This window comes from Bombina bombina, chromosome 7 (assembly GCF_027579735.1).
Source record: "Bombina bombina isolate aBomBom1 chromosome 7, aBomBom1.pri, whole genome shotgun sequence".
NCBI lineage: Eukaryota > Metazoa > Chordata > Amphibia > Anura > Bombinatoridae > Bombina > Bombina bombina.
In genome coordinates this window covers 460,540,565-460,561,678 of record NC_069505.1, presented here as the reverse complement: position 1 = coordinate 460,561,678, position 21,114 = coordinate 460,540,565, and the positions used below count along the sequence as shown (strand labels likewise).

Below are 21,114 nucleotides of genomic sequence, written 5' to 3'. Positions count from 1 at the left end.
CTTCATTAAACGTACCAATGAATATGAGATTGTCAATATATCTCTTATAGTACTTAACCAGATGTCTGAAAGGATTACTATCTCCGAAGAGGAAGTTTTTCTCCCACCAACCCATAAACAGGTTGGCGTACGAGGGGGCAAATTTTGCCCCCATTGCAGTCCCCCTCTTCTGCAGATAGTAGATTCCCTCTAACAGAAAGTAATTGTGCTCCAAAAGGAACTGGATAACCCTGAGAATATAGTCAATGGTCTCTTTACTATACTGTAGTTAGTCATCCTATTCAAAAAGAATCTGATTGCTCCAAGACCCAGAGTGTGTGCAATAGAGGTGTAAAGAGCAGTGACATTGACTGTTAACCACTTAATATCTTTCTCTACCTGCAATGGCTCCACAAGGGTCAACAAATGTGCAGTGTCCTTCAAATAGCTTGGGAGTGACGTAACCATGGCTGCAAGATACTGTCAATCCATTTGGACAGATGTTCATACAAAGAACCAATCCCTGCAACAATAGGATGCCCTCTAATATTATCTAGACTTTTTTTAACCTTAGGCAGGTGCAGAAAGATAGGAGTAACTGGGTTGGCAATATACAAGTAGTCAAAAGTGCTCTTATCTAAAATGCCCTCATAAAGACCATCATCCAATAAGGACTTTAATTTATGTTGAAAATTTCGAGTGAGGTTACTACCAAGAGTACAATATGATGTCTCATTATTCAATTGTCTTAAGTGCTTCATCTATATATGATTGTCTATTCATCACCACAATATTGCCGCCCTTGTCGCTTTGCTTGATCACAATGGACTGATTATTTTGAAGAGATGATAAAGCATCTCTTTCCTTTTTCGACAAGTTAAAACGGTCGGCAGCAGTAGTGGTGTTTAGACAATCCAAATCTTCCAATACCCTCTTGTGGAAAATTTCCAACGCTTTACCTCTCAAGTGTATGGGATAAAAGTAAGACTTATTCTTTAGACAAGGAGGCACCACACCTCTGTCAAGAGTACTAGGCTCTTGTTCAGATTTCAGACCCTGGAGAGTGACAACTCCACACATATCAGGGAATGAAAAAGGAGAATTAGATTCCACACTATCCCCAGTGGGGGTAGGATAACAATATTCAATCCCCTCATGCCTGAAATGTCTGTGCAAAGTAAAATTCCTGACAAATTTGTTAACTTCTAAAATAGTTTGGAATACATTAAATTTATGTGACGGACGGAACCCCAAACCAAGATTCAAGACTTTAGACTTATGTTCACTGAGGGTATAAGAAGAAATATTAATAACTAAATCATTAGTTACTTCTTTGTGATTTCCCTTAGGGAGTATCTGTTCCTCCACCTGGTGTCTGCTGGATGTTCTATACCCCCTCCCTTGTTTTTTATGGCTGACTGAAAAACCTGTGAGGATTGTTCACTGGCATTAGACACTGTCTGTTTCTTCCCACTTGCACCTGGTGATGAGTTACTTTCCCCACCAGACACCTTCTTAATGTTGGATTTAAGTACTGCCCCTAATTGTGTTTTCCTAGTGTTCCTTGGAGCCAGTGATCTATCATCTGGAATAGCAATGGCTTGTCACTGATGGTTGCCTCATTAGGAGTGACAGTGTTAATGTTAGTAACCTCTGTTTCAGAATTAGAGCCTTCGTCATAGGAGGTAGAGAAATTAGAGAGGGAATCATCATCTGTGGTTTCATTATCTGTATTTGAGAAGGTAACCCTTCTCCTTCATCTCCTATTTCGCCTCCTCCTTCCACTATTGCTTCCCTGGTTAACTGACTGAATCTCAGTCCCCTCTTTTTTTATCTATGCGTGTCCATAAGGGTCTATGCCTTTGGGATTTCTGCCAAATGAACACTTGTTCAGTGGACTAGTCTTTCTGATCCCTAAGGAATTTCACATGTTTTGTCTGAATGATCTTTTTTTTGTGCATTTCGATAACACCCTGTAACATGTTATCAGATTCATCATAATCCTTTCTTGTTTGATGCTTATTCAATTCACTTTGTAATCATATGTCCTTCCTAACCATCACTAATTGATCAGATGTATACATAATAAGCATTAGCATCAGTCTAATGGAACATTCCGACAGGATACTGTTCCATTCCTTGACAAAATCAACATAATTTATTTCAAAGGTGGGGAATTTCTTCACCCTCAAACCCCTTGGAATCATGTTACATGATCCATGTGTCCAATTTGAGTCTCGGTTCCTTAACCCATAATTCCATATGATAAAAGAGGTCACTTAATTTGGTAGCAGAGTCCAGAGAAAAGAATTCCTCTAATTCTAGACCGGCCAAGTCCATGTCCTCTACTGCAGAAAGTAAAAAGTATTGTTGTTGTTATGAGGATGTCTCCATGTTGGTAATCCCAAACACTATAAATGTCAATTAATTAAGATGATCAAGCCAACCAATGCAAAGTTTGAAAATGTAAGGGAGAAAGGAATAAATGTCCAAAGCAAACAGTCTAAATTCACTCATACAAATAGATTCACGGCAAATAAACAATAGTGTAATCCAAGGACGTCAGGGACTGATGGAGCAAGGCGGAGAAAATGGCATAAAAATGGAAAATGACGTGCTGAGTGTGCAGGTATATTGTCTCTGAGACATGTAGGTTACAGGTGACAACATATACACACACTCACTTGTAACCTACATGCCTCACAGACAACATACGTGCACACTCACCTCTAACCTACATGCCTCAGAGACAAAATACGTGCACACTCACCTCTAACCTACATGCCTCAGTGACAACATAAGTGCACACTCATCTGTAACCTACATACCTCAGAGACAACATACATGCACACTCACCTGTAACCTACATGCCTCAGAGACAACATACGTCCACACTCACCTGTAACCTCCATGCCTCGGAGACAACATACGTGCACACTCACCTGTAACCTACATGCCTCAGAGACAACATACGTGCACACTCACCTGTAACCTACATGCCTCAGAGACAACATACGTGCACACTCACCTGTAACCTACATGCCTCAGACACAACATACGCGCACACTCACCTGTAACCTACATGCCTCACACACAACATACGCGCACACTCACCTGTAACCTACATGCCTCAGACACAACATACGCGCACACTCACCTGTAACCTACATGCCTCAGACACAACATACGTGCACACTCACCTTTAACCTACATGCCTCAGAGACAACATACGTGCACTCACCTCTAACCTACATGCCTCAGTGACAACATACGTGCACACTCACCTGTAACCTACATACCTCAGAGACAACATACATGCACACTCACATGTAACCTAAATGCATCAGAGACAACATACGTCCACACTCACCTATAACCTACATGCCTCAGAAACAACATATGTGCACACTCACCTGTAACCTACTTGCCTCAGAGACAACATATGTGCACTCTGACCTGTAACCTACATGCGTGCACACTCACCTGTAACCTACATGCCTCAGAGACAAGGTAAATATTGAGGTATGTGTGAGGTGGTGGAGGGGTTTTATAGAGCTCTTGGGGTTTGGGAATCTTTGCCTCCTTCTAGTGGTAGAGAAGGGTAATTTCCATGAGTAATGGATCACGGACTCTCTCACCACCTGTATGAAAGTAAACTGAATCTGCTTTATTTGTACAGATGAAGATTATGCTGATACAGTGAAAGGTGAAATAACAGAAGATCTGTGTGTGAGACGTCAGCTGGGAGCGGCGGATGAGGAAACCAGTGACAGTATCAGCTCAGGTGAGTGTGCATGTGTGTTGTGTTTGGGGAACGCAGATTACAGATGCGTGTGCATTTGTGTTGTGTCTGCGGGACGCGGATTACAGATGAGTGTGCATGTGTGTTGTGTCTGGGGGTCGTGAGTTACAGATAAGTGTGCACGTGTGGTCTGCCTGGGGGACGCGGATTACAGATGAGTGTGCACGTGTGCTGTGTCATCTGTGTTCTTTACTCCCAAATCCATATTACAAGTGATGCACTGTTTAAATTAAAGCAAATTTGTTAGTGCAAACTTGCGGTAATTTACAATCCCCGTATTTTCTTTGGGCAGTGTTGAGCAACAGTGTCCCCTTGTAATACAAGTTGAAAGTAAATATAATCGCTCAAACTGAAAGGTTTGCTTAAGAGTTTGGCCGGAGGAAACAGTTGCACTAAACTACTCTATTAAAATAATAGTTCAAATAAATGACGATAAGGGGGTGCTCTACCTAAAATTACTATCGGCTAGATTTAGACTTTTGCGGCCAAAGGGGTGTGTTAGCTACGCGTGTTTTTTTTTCCCCCCGCACCTTTTAAATAACGCTGGTATTTAGAGTTCTCTGAAGGGCTGCGTTAGGCTCCAAAAAGGGAGCGTAGAGCATAATTCAGCTCCTAACCCAGCCCCATTGTTTCCTATGGGGAAACACTTTCTAAGTCGGCACCTAACACCCTAACATGAACCCCGAGTCTAAACACCCCTAACCTTACACTTATTAACCCCTAATCTGCCGCCCCCACTATCGCTGACCCCTGCATTATATTATTAACCCCTAATCTGCCGCTCCGGACACCACCGCAACCTACGTTATCCCTATGAACCCCTAATCTGCTGCCCCCAACGTCGCCGACATCTACATTATATTAACCCCTAATCTGCCCCCCCCCCCCCCCCACGTCGCTGCTACCTTACCTACACTTATTAACCCCTAATCTTCCGACCGGACCTCGCCGCTACTATAATAAATGTATTAACCCCTAAACCACCTCACTCCCGCCTCGCAAACCCTATAATAAATTTTATTAACCCCTAATCTGCTCTCCCTAACATCGGCGACACCTAACTTCAAGTATTAACCCCTAATCTGCCGACCGGACCTCACCGCTACTCTAATAAATGTATTAACCCCTAAAGCTAAGTCTAACCCTAACACCCCCCTAAGTTAAATATAATTTAAATCTAACAAAATAAATTATTTCTTATTAAATAAATTAATCCTATTTAAAGCTAAATACCTGTAAAATAAACCCTAATATAGCTACAATATAACGAATAATTATATTGTAGCTATTTTAGGATTTATATTTATTTTACAGGCAACTTTGTATTTATTTTAACTAGGTACAATAGCTATTAAATAGTTATTAACTATTTAATAGCTACCTAGTTAAAATAATTACAAAATTACCGGTAAAATAAATCCTAACCTAAGTTACAATTAAACCTAACACTACACTATCAATAAATTAATTAAATAAACTACCTACAATTACCTACAATTAAATCAACTAAACTAAATTACAAAAAAACAAACAAACACTAAATTACAAATAAAAACAAACACTAAATTACAAAAAATAAAAAAAGATTACAAGAATTTTAAACTAATTACATCTACTCTAAGCCCCCTAAAAAAATAACAAAGCCCCCCCAAAATAAAAAAATGCCCTACCCTATTCTAAAATAAAAAGTTAACAGCTCTATTACCTTACCAGCCCTTAAAAGGGCTTTTTGCGGGGCATGCCCCAAAGAAATCAGCTCTTTTGCCTGTAAAAAAAAACATACAATACCCTTCCCCAACATTACAACCCACCACCCACATACCCCTAATCTAACCCACCCAAACCCCCCTTAAAAAACCTAACACTAAGCCTCTGAAGATCTCCCTACCTTGTATTCACCCAGCCGGGTATCACCGATCCGTCCAGAAGAGGGTCCGAAGACTTCATCCTATCCGGCAAGAAGAGGTCCTCCAGAGGGTCCGGAGACTTCATCCTATCCGGCAAGAAGAGGTCCTCCAGAGGGTCCAAAGTCTTCATCCAGGCGGCATCTTCTATCTTCTTTCATCCGGAGCGGAGCGGGTCCATCTTGAAGCAGCCGACACGGAGCCATCCTTCCTCACCGACGGACTAACGACGAATGAAGGTTCCTTTAAATGACGTCATCCAAGATGGCGTCCCTCGAATTCCGATTGGCTGATAGGATTCTATCAGCCAATCGGAATTAAGGTAGGAAAAATCTAATTGGCTGATTGAATCAGCCAATCAGATTCAAGTTCAATCCGATTGGCTGACCAATCAGATTGAGCTTGCATTCTATTGGCTGATCGGAACAGCCAATAGAATGCGAGCTCAATCTGATTGGCTGATCCAATCAGCCAATCGGATTGAACTTGAATCTGATTGGCTGATTCAATCAGCCAATCAGATTTTTTCTACATTAATTCCGATTGGCTGATAGAATCCTATCAGCCAATCGGAATTCGAGGGACGCCATCTTGGATGACGTCATTTAAAGGAACCTTCACTCGTCGTTAGTCTGTCGATGAGGAAGGATGGCTCTGCGTCGGCTGCTTCAAGATGGACCCGCTCCGGATGGAAGAAGATAGAAGATGCCGCCTGGATGAAGACTTTGGACCCTCTGGAGGATCTCTTCTTGCCGGATAGGATGAAGATTTCGGACCCTCTGGAGGACCTCTTCTTGCCGTATAGGATGAAGGCTTCGGACCCTCTTCTGGACGGATCGGTGATACCCGGCTGGTTGAATACAAGGTAGGGAGATCTTCAGGGGCTTAGTGTTAGATTTTTTAAGGGGTTTTTGGGTGGGTTAGATTAGGGGTATGTGGGTGGTGGGTTGTAATGTTGGGGGGGTATTGTATGGTTTTTTTTACAGGCAAAAAAACTGATTTCTTTGGGGCATGCCCCGCAAAAAGCCCTTTTAAGGGCTGGTAAGGTAATAGAGCTGTTAACTTTTTATTTTAGAATAGGGTAGGGAATTTTTTTATTTTGGGGGGCTTTATTTTTTTAGGGGGCTTAGAGTAGGTGTAATTAGTTTAAAATTCTTGTAATCTTTTTTTAGTTTTTGTAATTTAGTGTTTGTTTGTTTTTGTAATTTAGTTTAGTTGATTTAATTGTAGGTAGTTTATTTAATTAATTTATTGATAGTGTAGTGTTAGGTTTAATTGTAACTTAGGTTAGGATTTATTTTACAGGTAATTTCTCTTGTTAAGTGTATCCAGTCCACGGATCATCCATTACTTGTGGGATATTCTCCTTCCCAACAGGAAGTTGCAAGAGGATCACCCACAGCAGAGCTGCTATATAGCTCCTCCCCTCACTGCCATATCCAGTCATTCTCTTGCAACTCTCAACTAAGATGGAGGTCGTAAGAGGACTGTGGTGTTTTATACTTAGTTTATTTCTTCAATCAAAAGTTTGTTATTTTTAAATGGTACCGGAGTGTACTGTTTATCTCAGGCAGTATTTAGAAGAAGAATCTGCCTGCGTTTTCTATGATCTTAGCAGAAGTAACTAAGATCCTTTGCTGTTCTCACATATTCTGAGGAGTGAGGTAACTTCAGAGGGGGAATAGCGTGCAGGTTTTCCTGCAATAAGGTATGTGCAGTTAAAATATTTTTCTAGGGATGGAATTTGCTAGAAAATGCTGCTGATACCGAAGTAATGTAAGTAAAGCCTTAAATGCAGTGATAGCGACTGGTATCAGGCTTATTAATAGAGATACATACTCTTATAAAAGTGTATTTTAAAACGTTTGCTGGCATGTTTAATCGTTTTTTACATATGTTTGGTGATAAAACTTATTGGGGCCTAGTTTTTTTCCACATGGCTGGCTTGAATTTTGCCTAGAAACAGTTCCCTGAGGCTTCCCACTGTTGTAATATGAGTGGGAGGGGCCTATTTTGGCGTTTTTTTGCACAGCAAAAATTACAGACACAGACATCCAGCTTCTTCCTGCATGATCCAGGACTTCTCTGAAGGGCTCAAAAGGCTTCAAAAGTCATATTGAGGGAGGTAAAAAGCCACAGTAGAGCTGTGGCAGTTGTTGTGACTGTTTAAAAAACGTTTTTGTCATTTGTTATTCCGTTTTTGGTATTAAGGGGTTAATCATCCGTTTGCAAGTGGGTGCAATGCTCTGCTAACTTATTACATACACTGTAAAAATTTCGTTAGTGTAACTGCATTTTTTCACTGTTATTTCAAAATTTGGGGAAATTTGTGTTTCTTAAAGGCGCAGTAACGTTTTTTATATTGCTTGTAAACTGTAGAGATGAAAATTTACCTGACGGAGTCCAGGTTAACAAAACTTCTAAATGCTTGCCGTGTCCTTCATTCCATTCCACGCCCGTCAGTGGCTCAGTGCATGGAAGTAATCGGCTTAATGGTAGCGGCAATGGACGTAGTGCCATTTGCGCACCTGCATCTCAGACCGCTGCAATTATGCATGCTAAGTCAGTGGAATGGGGATTACTCAGATTTGTCCCCTCTACTAAATCTGGATCGAGACCAGAGATTCTCTTCTCTGGTGGCTTTCTCGGGTCCATCTGTCCAAGGGTATGACCTTTCGCAGGCCAGATTGGACGATTGTAACAACAGATGCCAGCCTTCTAGGTTGGGGCGCAGTCTGGAACTCCCTGAAGGCTCAGGGATCGTGGACTCAGGAGGAGAAACTCCTCCCAATAAATATTCTGGAGTTAAGAGCAATATTCAATGCTCTTCTAGCTTGGCCTCAGTTAGCAACACTGAGGTTCATCAGATTTCAGTCGGACAACATCACGACTGTGGCTTACATCAACCATCAATGGGGAACCAGGAGTTCCCTAGCAATGTTAGAAGTCTCAAAGATAATTCGCTGGGCAGAGTCTCACTCTTGCCACCTGTCAGCGATCCACATCCCAGGCGTAGAGAAGTGGGAGGCGGATTTTCTAAGTCGTCAGACTTTTCATCCGGGGGAGTGGGAACTCCATCCGGAGGTGTTTGCTCAACTGGTCCATCGTTGGGGCAAACCAGAACTGGATCTCATGGCGTCTCGCCAGAACGCCAAGCTTCCTTGTTACGGATCCAGGTCCAGGGACCTGGGAGCAATGCTGATAGATGCTCTAGCAGCTCCTTGGTTCTTCAACCTGGCCTATGTGTTTCCACCGTTTCCTCTGCTCCCTCGACTGATTGCCAAAATCAAACAGGAGAGAGCATCGGTTATTCTGATAGCGCCTGCGTGGCCACGCAGGACCTGGTATGCAGACCTCGTGGACATGTCATCTCTTCCACCATGGACTCTGCCTCTGAGGCAGGACCTTCTAATACAAGGTCCTTTCAATCATCCAAATCTACTTTCTCTGAGACTGACTGCATGGAGATTGAACGCTTGATTCTATCAAGGCGTGGCTTCTCCGAGTCAGTCATTGATACCTTAATACAGGCTCGGAAGCCTGTCACCAGGAAAATCTACCATAAGATATGGCGTAAATATCTTTATTGGTGTGAATCCAAGAGTTACTCATGGAGTAAGGTTAGGATTCCTAGGATATTGTCCTTTCTCCAAGAGGGTTTGGACAAAGGCTTATCAGCTAGTTCTTTAAAAGGACAGATCTCTGCTCTGTCTATTCTTTTGCACAAGCGGCTGGCAGAAGTTCCAGACGTCCAGGCATTTTGTCAGGCTTTGGTTAGGATTAAGCCTGTGTTTAAAACTGTTGCTCCCCCGTGGAGCTTAAACTTGGTTCTTAAAGTTCTTCAGGGCGTTCCGTTTGAACCCCTTCATTCCATTGATATTAAACTTTTATCTTGGAAAGTTCTGTTTTTGATGGCTATTTCCTTGGCTCGAAGAGTCTCTGAGTTATCTGCCTTACATTGTGATTCTCCTTATCTGATTTTTCATTCAGACAAGGTAGTTCTGCGTACCAAACCTGGGTTTTTACCTAAGGTGGTTTCTAACAGGAATATCAATCAAGAGATTGTTGTTCCATCATTGTGTCCTAATCCTTCTTCAAAGAAGGAATGTCTTTTGCATAATCTGGATGTAGTCCGTGCCTTGAAGTTTTACTTACAGGCTACTAAAGATTTTCGTCAAACATCTGCCCTGTTTGTCGTTTACTCTGGACAGAGGAGAGGTCAAAAAGCTTCGGCAACCTGTCTCTCCTTTTGGCTTCAGAGCATAATACGCTTAGCCTATGAGACTGCTGGACAGCAGCCCCCTGAAAGGATTACAGCTCATTCTACTAGAGCTGTGGCTTCCACCTGGGCCTTTAAAAATGAGGCCTCTGTTGAACAGATTTGCAAGGCTGCGACTTGGTCTTCGCTTCACACCTTTTCAAAATTTTACAAATTTGACACTTTTGCTTCTTCGGAGGCTGTTTTTGGGAGAAAGGTTCTACAGGCAGTGGTTCCTTCCATTTAAGTCCCTGCCTTGTCCCTCCCATCATCCGTGTACTTTAGCTTTGGTATTGGTATCCCACAAGTAATGGATGATCCGTGGACTGGATACACTTAACAAGAGAAAACATAATTTATGCTTACCTGATAAATGTATTTCTCTTGTAGTGTATCCAGTCCACGGCCCGCCCTGTCCTTTTAAGGCAGGTCTAAATTTTAATTAAACTACAGTCACCACTGCACCCTATGGTTTCTCCTTTCTCGTCTTGTTTCGGTCGAATGACTGGATATGGCAGTGAGGGGAGGAGCTATATAGCAGCTCTGCTGTGGGTGATCCTCTTGCAACTTCCTGTTGGGAAGGAGAATATCCCACAAGTAATGGATGATCCGTGGACTGGATACACTACAAGAGAAATAAATTTATCAGGTAAGCATAAATTATGTTTTTGTAATTATTTTAACTAGGTAGCTATTAAATAGTTAATAACTATTTAATAGCTATTGTACCTAGTTAAAATAAATACAAAGTTGCCTGTAAAATAAATATAAATCGTAAAATAGCTACAATATAATTATTTGTTATATTGTAGCTATATTAGGGTTTATTTTACAGTTAAGTATTTAGCTTTAAATAGGATTAATTTATTTAATAAGAAATAATTTATTTCATTAGATTTAAATTATATTTAACTTAGGGGGGTGTTAGGGTTAGGGTTAGACTTAGCTTTAGGGGTTAATACATTTATTAGAGTAGCGGTGAGGTCCGGTCGGCAGATTATGGGTTAATACTTGAAGTTAGGTGTCGCTGATGTTAGGGAGAGCAGATTAGGGGTTAATATAATTTATTATAGGGTTTGCTAGGCGGGAGTGAGGCGGTTTAGGGGTTAATACATTTATTATAGTGGCGGCGAGGTCCGGTCGGAAGATTAGGGGTTAATAAGTGTAGGTAAGGTAGCAGCGACGTTGGGGGGGGCAGATTAGGGGTTAATAAATATTATGTAGGTGTCGGCGACGTTGGGGGCAGCAGATTAGGGGTTCATAGGGATAACTTAGGTGGCGGCGGTGTCCGGTCGGCAGATTAGGGGTTAAAAATATTTATTAGAGTGGCGGCGATGTGGGGGGGCCTCGGTTTAGGGGTACATAGGTAGTTTATGGGTGTTAGTGTACTTTAGAGCACAGTAGTTAAGAGCTATATAAACCGGCGTTAGCCGATAAAGCTCTTAACTCCTGACTTTTTTCTGCGGCTGGAGTTTTGTTGTTAGAGTTCTAACGCTCACTTCAGCCAATACTCTAAATACCAGCGTTAGGAAGATCCCATTGAAAAGATAGGATACGCAATTGGCGTAAGGGGATCTGCGGTATGGAAAAGTTGCGGCTGGAAAGTGAGCGTTAGACCCTTTCCTGACTGACTCTAAATACCAGCGGGCGGTAAAAACCAGCGTTAGGACCCCTTAACGCTGGTTTTGACGGCTAACGCAGAACTCTAAATCTAGGCGTATGTGATTGACAAAAAACATTGTTGAATCAAGTTAAACAATAAAATAAAACACAAATAAAAATGAAATTACTTCAATAATCCAATAATCCAAACAAATACAGTGCTAGTTTTACTTGTAATGTGTCAGTTGATCAATCAAATTCAAGTTCTGTGATCCAAAACCAGTTCCAATCCAAAGGGTTTATTCCAATATGTCTGCTGGTACAAAGAGCCTGCTCCTTATATATGAGAACTACAGCTCAAATAAAAAATCTATAAATGAAACAACAAAGGGCGCCACAAAGCATATCACAGAGACTTACTTAAGTGTAAGTGAAACTAATGAAATGGTCCTACTCACATTTAAAGATCACCTAAAGAAGGTGATCTACAGCAGGCTGGATCCTCAGGACTATCCAGCAAGCTCACTACCAGCAACCGGACTACGTGGGAAACCAGGTCAGCACTCCATCGTCCTCAGAGCAAACTACCACTTTGCCGTTTCACCAAGTCTCCGACCGGCAGCTCCCTGACAGGTTTATCGTCCGCTACCGAGCTATTTCCGGTGATCTTTTAATGTGAGTAGGACCATTTCATTAGTCTCACTTACACTTACCTGTCTCTGTGATACGCTATATGGTGCCCTTTATTTCCTCCTTAATATAAGGAGAGTCCACGGCTTCATTCCTTACTGTTGGGAAATACTGAACCTGGCCACCAGGAGGAGGCAAAGACACCCCAGCCAAAGGATTAAATACCTCTCTCACTTCCCCTATCCCACAGTCATTCCTTGCCTTTCCTCACAAGAGGATGACAGAGAAGTGTCATAAGATTTCGGAGTTGTTCCTCAGGAGGGGTATCTGCTCTTGATATGGGACTGGAGTTTTAAGTAGTCTTGTCAGCCTCTCAGTGAGAGCATTGATGACAGTTAGAGTCTGGAGATGCAGGGAGAGTCTTTCTGTAAAGCCATCCAGACTGCCTGTTAACAGCTCCTTAAGTAACCAGTGTTGACAAGTTTCACTGTCTGCTTTCTTCACTCAAGTCCATGTCAGGAGCAATGCTACAAGACTGTCACACTTGAGAGGCTGTGTTTCTGTTCCACAGCATGGATTTTGGTAAGATCATTTAAATTTTTGCTTATGTTGAAATTGCTAAAGACAGGGTCACAGTGTGACTCCTTTTATCTTTATAGAATCAGGGGTTAATGTCTCCTGAGGGAGGTTATTGAGCAGTGGGGATTAATCAAATGTGATACTTTGATTTAATGCTGCTTTATGTGTTAGATTTATTTTTTTGGGCTCATAGACTGTTGTTATGCAGTAACGGAGGATACAGGGTTTTACTTTCACTTTGAACGCTGCGCAGCTTGTAGCTTGGCGCGCTTTTTCTCATAGCAGGAGCAGTCCTGCCTTGCGCACCACTTTACCGGGTGTGGCCACACTTTCGTTTTCTCTTTCCTGATCGAGCTAGCTATCGGAGAGGTCGATTCTTCTCTGGTTGCCTGCGTCTAAGAGGTGGTGAGTGCCCCAGTCATTGGGGGTATATAGGTGCCGTTTTAGTGAGAAATAAAAAGTTCATTTATTTGTATCCTGCTGTTGTTAGCGCAAGCTATGGAGAATCCTGATATGCTTGAGGGTACTCCCTCTATTCCTAATAGTATTACCTGTCTATATTGTGAGGAGGCCTTGGTGTGCCCGCCCTCTCAACTATGTTCCATATACATCAACAAGGTTATTATGTCTAAGAAGGTTAACCCCTTTAGTACGACTGAGTCGTCCACCTCTGAGGACTTGCCGTCCCGCGAGGTGCATACCCATCAATCATCTCCAATGTCACATGCAGCTTCTGTAGCTCGCCTGATCCTCCGCCTGGAGGGAGCCTTTTACTATCAGACTTTACCGCGCAGTTAAAGACGGTGGTGTCTGAGGCCCTTCATGCTCTACCTCGCCCTGCTTAGTGCAAGTAAAAGGTTAAACATAGCTCTCCGGTCCAGGGAACACCCAGTGATTTATTAGATTTGTCTGCCTTTCAAATATCCCAGGATTGGTCACACTCTGAGTCTTCAGAGGGTGAAATTTCTGGATCAGAGTCTGCTACCTCTAGGCCTCTGGCTGTGGAGGAGCCAGCCTTTAGATTTAAAATTGAACACTTACGTTTTCTTCTAAAGGAGATTCTGACGACATTAGAGGTTCCAGAGGCCTAGTTGCCTGATGAACCTTTGATCCCTAAATTAGACAGAATGTATGAGGACAGGGTAGCGCCGCTAAAAATAGCGAATATTATTAAAAAATGCATGGGATAGAATTGGATCTTCCTTTACCCCTTCTTCTGCCTTTAAAAAATTGTTCCCGGTCCCAGACTCTCAGCTGGAGTTATGGGGTTCCGTCCCTAAGGTGGATGGTGCTATATCTCCACGTTAGCTAAGCGTACTACTATCCCTCTTGAGGATAGCTCGTCTTTCAGAGAGCCGATGGATAAGAAGATGGAAACTTTTCTCAGTAAAACGTTTCAGCATACGGGATATTTATTTCAACCAGCAGCAGCCGTTGCCTCGGTTGCTGGAGCTGCGGCCTACTGGTCCAACTCCTTAGCAGAATTGATCAAGGTGGAGGGTTCCCTCAACGTTATCCAAGAAAGAATTAAGGCTTTGAGAATTGCTAATTCTTTTATCTGTGATGCAAACATGCAGATTATTCGCCTGAATGCTATAATCTCTGGTTTCTCAGTGCAGATGCATTGGGCGCTCTGGCTGAAGTCCTGGTCTGCGGACATGACGTCTAGACTACTTTCCCTCCCCTTTAAGGGAAACATTCTATTTGGTCCAGGCCTGGACTCCATTATTTCCATGGTTACAGGGGGCAAGGGTGCCTTCCTACCGCAGGATCAAAAGAACAAATCTAAGGGACAAGGATCTAATTTTCTTTCCTTTCGTTCTGAGAAGTCCCAATGTCAGCAGTCCTCCTCTAAACCCGAGCAAACCAAGAGCACTTGGAAGCCGGCCCAATCCTGGAATAAATCCAAGCAGAACAAGAAGCCCGCCGAGAACAAGTCGGCATGAAGGGGCGGCCTATGATCCAAAGTTGGATCATGTAGGGGGCAAACTGTCGCTGTTTTCAGACGCTTGGTTCAGGGACATGCAGGATCCGTGCGTCCTGGAGGTCATAGCTCAGGGATACAAGATAGGTTTTAAATCTCACCCTCCCAAGGGCAGATTTCTCCTCTCAACCCTGTCTTTAAAACCAGAAAAGAGGGAAGCCTTTCTGGGGTGCGTGCGGGATCTGCCCTCCCTAGGGGTCATTGTCCCGGTTCCTATCGCAGAAAGAGGTTTGGGGTACTACTCAAACCTGTTTGTGGTCCCAAAGAAGGAGGGAACTTTCCACCCTTTTCTGGACCTAAAGTGCTTAAACAAGTTTCTAAATGTCCCCTCGTTGAAGATGGAGACAATAAGGTCCATTCTTCCTCTAGTTCAAGAAGGGCAGTTCATGACCACTATAGATCTGAAGGATGCCTACCTTCATGTTCCAATCCACAGGGACCACTTCCAGTTCCTAATGTTTGCGTTACTGGATAAGCACTTCCAGTTCATTGCATTTCCGTTTGGTCTAGCTACGGCCCCAAGAATCTTAACAAAGGTTCTAGGAGCTCTCCTGGCTGTCACCAGAACCCAAGGTATAGCAGTAGTTCCCTACTTGGACGACATTCTAGTTCAAGCACCATCCTTTCATCTAGCAGAGGACCATTCAGTATTTCTTCTCTCTCTTCTTCGATCACATGAATGGAAGATAAACTTAGAGAAGAGTTCTCTCATTCCAAGCACCAGGGTGAAATTCATGGGTACTATAACAGATTCAGTATCCATGAGGATATTTCTCACTGTCAGGGTGATGGGGGAACAAAATAGAGTTGGGTGTATGCACAATACACTTTTAATATTGAAACAAGTCACTTGTCCACATACTGCTTAAACGCTATAGCAGTTACTACTGGAAACAGATAAGGGGAAGTTGTCCCCCACAACAAACCCCTATTGTTTCAAAATTGAGGAACCTTCACATCAAATATTACTGAGACAGTTAGATATTTCTAACTGACCAGAGATGATGCAAGCTAGCTTCGGCATGTCTTGCCCTCCGGACCTCCTTAAGGCCATCTATGGGTCAGTGTATGGAGGTAATTGGTCTCATGGTGTCCAGCATGGACATAATTACTTTTGGCAGGTTCCGTCTCAGACCGCTACAGCTGTGCATGCTGAGGCAGTGGAATGGCGATCATTCGGATCTGTCTCAACAGATTTCCCTGGACAACCGGTCGAGAAAATCGCTCTCTTGGTGGCTCTGTCCAGATCATCTGTCCCGAGGAACATCCTTTCTCAGACCATCCTGGGAGATTGTGACTACGGGTGCAAGCCTCTCAGGATGGGGAGCTGCTTTGAGTGCCAAGAAGGCACAGGGCCAGTGGTCTCAGGAGGAACGCTCCCTCTCGATCAACATTTTGGAACTTCAAGCAATCTACAATGCTCTGAAGGCTTGACCTCTTCTGAGTTTGTCCCGGTTTTTCAGATTCCAATCAGACAATATAACCTTGGGGGCTTACATCAACCATCAGGGGGGAACGAGAAGCTCCCTAGCGATGAGGGAAGTATCTCGGACTCTGGAGTGGGAGGAGGCCCACAGCTGTTCGCTGTCAGCGATCCACATTCCGGGTGTAGACAACTGGGAAGTGGATTTTCTCAGCAGACAATCCTTTCATCCAGGCTAGGTGCCGTTTATCTTTCTTCTACTAGATACGACGAGTCCACGGATTCATCCTTACTTGTGGGATATTATCCTCCTGCTAACAGGAAGTGGCAAAGAGCACCACAGCAGAGCTGTCTATATAGCTCCTCCCTTGACTCCACCCCCCAGTCATTCTCTTTGCCTACACTAAGTAATAGGAAGAGGTAAAGTGAAAGAGGTGATAAAATGATAGTATTTATTTTCTTCAAGCAAGACTTTTTTATTTTAAATGGTACCGGTGAGTGCTATTTTTTCTCAGACAGCAGATGGATGAAGATCCTGCCTGGAGACTGATGATCTTAGCAGTTGTCACTAAGATCCAGAGTAGTTCCCACAGAATGGCTGAGGAGTACTTGAGAAGCTTCAGTGTGAGGAACGTTTTTCATGCTACAAGCATTGAGGTATGTTCAGTCATTTTTTTTTTCTGGAGAGACTGTGGTATTTCAGAACTGGCTGACATAGTTCCCTTAAGGGAAGGGGTAAGCAGTAATCCTACATGTAAAGAAGGGGTATTACTGGAACCTGTTTATTATGGAACAATTTGGTTGACACTGTTATCATAATGTTTTTTGGGCAAAACGTTTTCATGTTTTTGGGGATACTTTTTATATACAAACGTTTTTGTGGCTGATGGCACTGTAAGGGTTCACATGGCTTTCATTAATACATGGGTTATATGAAAACCCACATGGCTAGTTTGCTAGACCGCTTTAGAGCGGTTCCCATTAGGCAGAGAGACATCGATATTGATGGGCGGGGCCTATTTTCGCGCCTCAGTTGCGCAGTTGAAATGATTATGAAGACAGCAAGCTCCAGCTCCGGTGGGCCTAGGCTGCAGACTTAGACTACACGAAGGAGATAGTGTGTCTTACAGACCCCTGAGGGCAGGTAGGCGCCACACAGGGGGTTGCTTTATTACTTTCATAAACGTTTTTTGAGTAACGTTTTTTTCTGTAAAGGGTTAACTTTCCTTACTTGTGGTGCAGTCTTAGCTGACAAGATTACACACATATATGCTAAAATTGTGATATTTACTACATTTTAAGACAGTTTTGGAAAACTTGTATGCTTTTTTACTCTTAAAGGCGCAGTACCGTTTTTTCAGATTGTTGTTTTTTTCACTAAATAAAGTGTTTTCAAGACTTTTTGTGGTTATTACTAGCCTGTTCAACATGTCTGACATTGAGGAAAGCCAATGTTCTATGTGTTTAGAAGCCATTGTGGAACCCCCACTTAAGATGTGTCCCTCATGTACTGAAAGGGCCTTACATTGCAAAGAACATATTTTAAGTGATAAAAGTATGTCTAGGGATGATTCTCAGTCTGAAGAGAATCAGGTTATGCCATCCAATTCTCCCCAAGTGTCACAACCTTTAACGCCCACTCAAGCGACGCCAAGTACATCTATTGCGTCTAATTCTTTTACCCTGCAAGATATGGCTGCAGTTATGTCTACTACCCTTACAGGGGTATTATCTAAACTGCCAGGGTTACAGGGTAAGCGCAGTAGGTCCGGTACTAGAGTAAATGCTGAGCCCTCTGACGCTTTATTGGCCATCTCCGATGTACCTTCACAGTGTTCTGAGTTGGGGGTAGGGGAATTGCTGTCTGAGCTAGCTAATTATTTTATTACTGATGCCGCTTTTCAAATGGCTAAATTAGCGGCAAAAAATGCAGGCTTTGCCATTCTAGCGCGTAGATCGTTATGGCTTAAGTCTTGGTCTGCTGATGTGTCATCAAAATCTTAGACCTTATTCGGGCCTGAACTAAAGGAAATCATTTCCGACATTACTGGAGGTAAAGGTCATGCCCTTCCTCAGGACAAGACCGTTAAAATGAGGGTTAAACAAAATAATTTTCGTTCCTTTCGAAACTTTAAAGGCAGACCCTCTCCTTCCTCCTCCGCCACAAGCAGGAGGGGAATTTTGCACAATCCAAGTCAGTCTGGAGACCTAACCAGACCTGGAATAAAGGTAAACAGGCCAAGAAGCCCGCTGCTGCTACCAAGACAGCATGAAGGGGCAGCCCCCGATCCGGGACCAGATCTAGTAGGGGGCAGACTTTCTCTCTTCGCTCAGGCTTGGGCAAGGGACGTTCAGGATCCCTGGGCATTAGAAATCGTGACCCAGGGGTATCGACTAGAATTCAAGGATTTTCTCCCAAGAGGGGGATTTCATCTTTCACGTTTGTCTGTAGACCAGACAAAAATAGAGGCGTTCTTACGCTGTGTAGACGACCTCTGTACCATGGGTGTAATCTGTCCAGTTCCAAAACTAGAACAGGGGCAGGGGTTTTACTCAAATCTGTTCGTGGTTCCCAAAAAAGAGGGAACCTTCAGACCGATTTTAGATCTCAAATGTCTAAACAAATTTCTCAGAGTCCCATCGTTCAAGATGGAGACCATATGAACAATTTTACCAATGATCCAGGAGGGTCAATATATGACCACCGTGGACTTGAAGTATGCGTATCTTCACATTCCTATCCACAAAGATCATCACCAGTTTCTCAGGTTCGCCTTCCTGGACAAACATTACCAGTTTGTGGCCCTCCCTTTCGGGTTGGCAACAGCTCCCAGAATTTTCACAAAAGTGCTAGGGTCCCTTCTGGCGGTTCTAAGGCCGCGGGGCATAGCAGTGGCTCCCTATCTGGACGATATTTTGATTCAGGTGTCAACTTACCAGCTGGCCAAATCTCACACGGACATTGTGTTGGCTTTTCTAAGGACTCACGGGTGGAAGGTGAATATACAAAAGAGTTCACTAGTTCCACTGACAAGAGTCCCATTCCTAGGAACTCTAATAGACTCGGTAGACATGAAAAATTTTCTGACGGAGGTCAGAAAGTCAAAGATCCTAACTTCTTGCCGAGCACTTCATTCCATTCCTCAGCCATCAGTGGCGCAGTGTATGGAGGTCATTGGGTTAATGGTAGCGGCAATAGACATCGTTCCGTTTGCTCGCTTACATCTCAGACCACTGCAGCTGTGCATGCTCAGACAGTGGAATGGGGATTATGCGGATTTATATCCTCTGATAAATCTGGATCTAGAGACCAGAGACTCTCTTCTTTGGTGGTTGTCACAGGATCATCTGTCCCAGGGAATGTGCTTCCGCAGGCCAGTATGGGTCATAGTGACGACGGACGCCAGCCTCTTGGGCTGGGGCGCAGTCTGGAATTCCCTGAAGGCTCAGGGGGTTTGGACTCAGGAGGAGTCCCTATTGCCAATAAATATTCTGGAACTGAGAGCAATATTCAACGCGCTCCAAGCGTGGCCTCAGTTGGCTTAGGCCAAATTCATAAGATTCCAGTCGGACAATATCACGACAGTAGCATATATCAATCATCAAGGGGGAACAAAGAGTTCTCTAGCGATGACAGAGGTTTCCAAAATAATTAGATGGGCAGAGACTCATTCTTGCCATCTATCAGCAATCTATATCCCAGGAGTAGAGAACTGGGAAGCGGATTTTCTAAGTCGTTAGACTTTTCATCCGGGGGAGTGGGAGCTCCATCCGGAGGTGTTTGCGACATTGATCCGTCAATGGGGCACACCAGAATTGGATCTGATGGCATCTCGTCAGAATGCCAAACTTCCTTGTTACGGGTCCAGATCAAGGGATCCCCAAGCAGTACTGATAGATGCTCTAGCAGTACCTTGGTTGTTCAACCTGGCTTATGTGTTTCCTCCTTTTCCTCTCCTACCTCGTCTGATTGCCAGAATCAAACAGGAGAGGGCTTTGGTAATCTTGATAGCGCCTGCGTGGCCACGCAGGACTTGGTATGCAGATCTGGTGGAAATGTCATCTCTGCCACCGTGGAAACTGCCACTGAGACAGCACCTTCTCATTCAAGGTCCGTTACAACATCCAAATCTAATTTCTCTGCAGCTGACTGCCTGGAGATTAAACACTTGATTTTATCTAAGCGTGGATTCTCTGAGTCGGTCATTGATACCTTGATTCAGGCTCGAAGGCCTGTCACTAGGAAAATTTACCATAAGATATTGCGTAAATATCTTTATTGGTGCGAATCCAAGGGCTACTCATGGAGTAGGATTAGGATTCCTAGGATTTTGTCCTTTCTCCAAGAAGGATTGGAGAAGGGATTATCGGCTAGTTCCTTAAAGGGACAAATTTCTGCTTTGTCAATTTTACTACACAAGCGTCTGGCGGATGTCCCAGGCGTTCAGTCTTTTTGTCAGGCTTTAGTTAGAATCAAGCCTGTGTTTAAACCTGTTGCTCCGCCATTGAGTTTGAATTTAGTTCTAAATGTGCTTCAAGGGGTTCAGTTTGAACCCATGCATTCCATAGATATTAAACTGTTATCTTGGAAAGTTTTGTTTTTAGCTGCTCAAAGAGTTTCTGAGCTTTCTGCGTTACAATGTGACTCGCCTTATCTTATATTCTATTCTGATAAGGTGGTTTTGCGTACTAAACCCGGATTCCTTCCTAAGGTTGTTTCAAATAAGAATATTAATCAGGAAATTGTTGTTCCTTCTCTGTGTCCTAATCCTTCTTCTAAGAAGGAGCGTCTGTTACATAACTTGGACGTGGTTCGTGCCTTGAAGTTTTACTTACAAGCGACCAAGGATTTCCGTCAAACATCTTCTCTATTTGTTGATTATTCTGGAAAGCGTAGGGGTCAAAAAGCTACGGCTACCTCTCTTTCTTTTTGGCTGAAAAGCATCATCTGTT

At 43.3% G+C, this 21,114-nt stretch overlaps 1 protein-coding gene across 2 annotated transcripts in view; it reads left to right on the top strand.

The window, feature by feature from the left end:
* LOC128666723 (gastrula zinc finger protein XlCGF17.1-like) overlaps positions 1-21,114 on the top strand; it is a 97,418-nt gene that overhangs the window by 58,796 nt on the left and 17,508 nt on the right. For both annotated transcript variants that reach the window (XM_053721471.1, XM_053721472.1), the window contains exon 4: positions 3,659-3,763. In XM_053721471.1, the coding sequence (XP_053577446.1) occupies positions 3,659-3,763 (105 nt within the window). The remainder of the gene's footprint in view (positions 1-3,658; positions 3,764-21,114) is intronic.